General features: G+C 39.0%; 1 protein-coding gene across 1 annotated transcript; it reads right to left on the bottom strand.

Moving 5' to 3' along the window:
• Window positions 1-592: 592 nt before the first annotated feature.
• LOC122885948 (trace amine-associated receptor 13c-like) lies at window positions 593-1,968 on the bottom strand. The gene is made up of 2 exons (XM_044217743.1): window positions 1,534-1,968; window positions 593-1,486 (listed from the first exon to the last, which is right to left on the bottom strand). Exons 1-2 carry the CDS (start codon window positions 1,805-1,807, stop codon window positions 723-725), a joined length of 1,038 nt encoding a protein of 345 aa, XP_044073678.1. The 5' UTR covers window positions 1,808-1,968; the 3' UTR covers window positions 593-722.
• Between the last annotated feature and the right edge of the window lie 209 nt (window positions 1,969-2,177).

The raw sequence follows: 2,177 nt of genomic DNA, 5'->3' as shown, positions 1-2,177 counted from the left end.
ATTGTACCCTAGTATAGTTTGAAGAGACTGAATTCCATATATTGTTCTGCTTAACAATAAAGTCTTGAGTTGGACTCAAGCGGGTTCAGTGTTGTTTGTCTTTATAATCATAACTACTGAAAAAACACCATTCATGTGAATAAAGTCTTATTTGACTTTCTCTATAGGATATTATATATCTCTTTTTTAAATTTCATGAATAACATCAAAGTAATTTTAAATTACAACCCACCATACTCTTTGATTGTATCATGTGTCTTATTTTTCAAAAATATAAAACTTTCTATGTATGTATATTGTGTTCATTCTTATAGGAATTTTACTACAACCCATTTCCCTTTGTTTTGTTTCATAATGCTTATTGAATTCAATTAATTTCAGTTTAATAACCACACAGTCAACCTTGTGGAATTTGATAACTATAAAGCACGTGAGAGTCTGGATACTACAGCCACAATATAAATAACAGTAGAAGTGCTGAGCCATAAGTGTCATAATACAGCCACATGTTACTAGCAACACTAATAATTATGATCACCATTATTTAAAAAATGAAAACATTCAAGTTTTGTGGAGCTGACATTGAGCAGAATTACACACAAAATGCATTTCATCCATCTCTTTATGTGCATCTTTTCATTATTTGGATTTATGAATTCACTCACTGAACCACATGTTTAAATTTAACAAGCAGATCGTATTTCAGTCACTTCACAGCCTCCCTACAGTATGTTGGCCTCACTGGAACCAGGCTGCAGAATCTTAAACGTAACAATTTGAGTAATAGCTTTTTTAAACCAGGGGTAGAACAATGCATAGATCACAGGGTTTAGACAGGAGTTAAAATAAGGCAGATAGATCACATAAGCTATAGATGAAGCACTGAGCACATTGTCACCTGCAAAAGAGACACAGTAATATGGGCAGAAACATATTAGAAACACAAATACAAGAACACCAAGAGTCCTGGCTGCCTTCAGCTCAGATTTCTTTGCCTTCGGAGTCACTGAACGCTGGAGTCTGACAGCTGTAATGTGAGAGCGCATGGCACGAGCCTGAGACACAGCCACAGTAAAAATTCTCATATACAGAACTATGATGACAGTAATGGGAGCAATAGAGGTTACAACAAGGTCAACAGCTCCTGCAACATAGTCAGTGTTAATCACACACTCTCCATAGCAGGAAATATACCTGTCTGGTTGAGTCAGGCCATCTTTTAAATAGAGATTGCTGTAGAGAACAGAAAAGAGCCAACACAGACAAACACAGAGTTTGACTCTTGTCACAGTGATTCTTGTGGGGTAATGCAGAGGGTCACAAATAGCAACATATCGGTCTGCTGATATGAGCACCATGTCTCCTACTGAGACAGAAGTAATGATGCACCCTAAATACTTATACAGGGAACACACGAGGTCACCAGGAAACCAGCAGGATGTTTTTCGGAGGATTTCTCCCGGCAACAGTGGAATTGTGGAAAAAGGGAAAAGTAGCTAGCTAAAAGTACATTTTTCACATTTCTAAAACTTAATAAGTGAAGGCTCTGCTGAGAAATTGATGTCTGCCTGAAGTGGGATACTGAGATGATGACAAGCAGGTTGAGAGCCACAGTGAGCGGAGAGATGGAGGACAGAAGAGTGTGCAGAAATACAACTTCGGACCAAGGAAGTGTCGGCTTCCTGCAGGAGGTGTTGAGGAGTTGTGGAAAGCAGAGCTCCGCTCCGTCACCAACCTCCATCAGACAGTGAGAGGAGGAAAGGAGAAGCTGCAGCTCTGGCAGATTCTGACCAAAACTCTTTATCATACAAGTGATTTATCTCTTTCTGACATTCAGTTTGTCCCTCCTCTCCTCTCGCTCTCAGTCTCTGTTGGATACTGATGTTCCTCCTCTCTTGTTCTTCATATCACACCATCATCATCTTCATCACTTTCTCTCCAATCCTCCTTATCACTCTCCCTCTGCTATTCTCCACTCTTGTTTCTTTTCCTTTGTTAGACAACCTGTATCACTCTCCTACACTACCTGTGTTATTTTCCACTCTTGTTTCTTTTCCTTTCAGAAATCAGAAATACTTTATTGATCCCCGAAGGGAAACTCTTTGTTACAGCAGCTCGTCTTTACGTCAGTGCACACAGGAGAAAGTACTAGCAAAAAATATAATACAATACACTCA

The sequence above is a fragment of the Siniperca chuatsi genome, linkage group LG12 (assembly GCF_020085105.1).
Source record: "Siniperca chuatsi isolate FFG_IHB_CAS linkage group LG12, ASM2008510v1, whole genome shotgun sequence".
Lineage (NCBI taxonomy): Eukaryota > Metazoa > Chordata > Actinopteri > Centrarchiformes > Sinipercidae > Siniperca > Siniperca chuatsi.
Note: the sequence above shows the minus strand (reverse complement) of the source record. Positions and strands in the feature narration are given on the sequence as shown.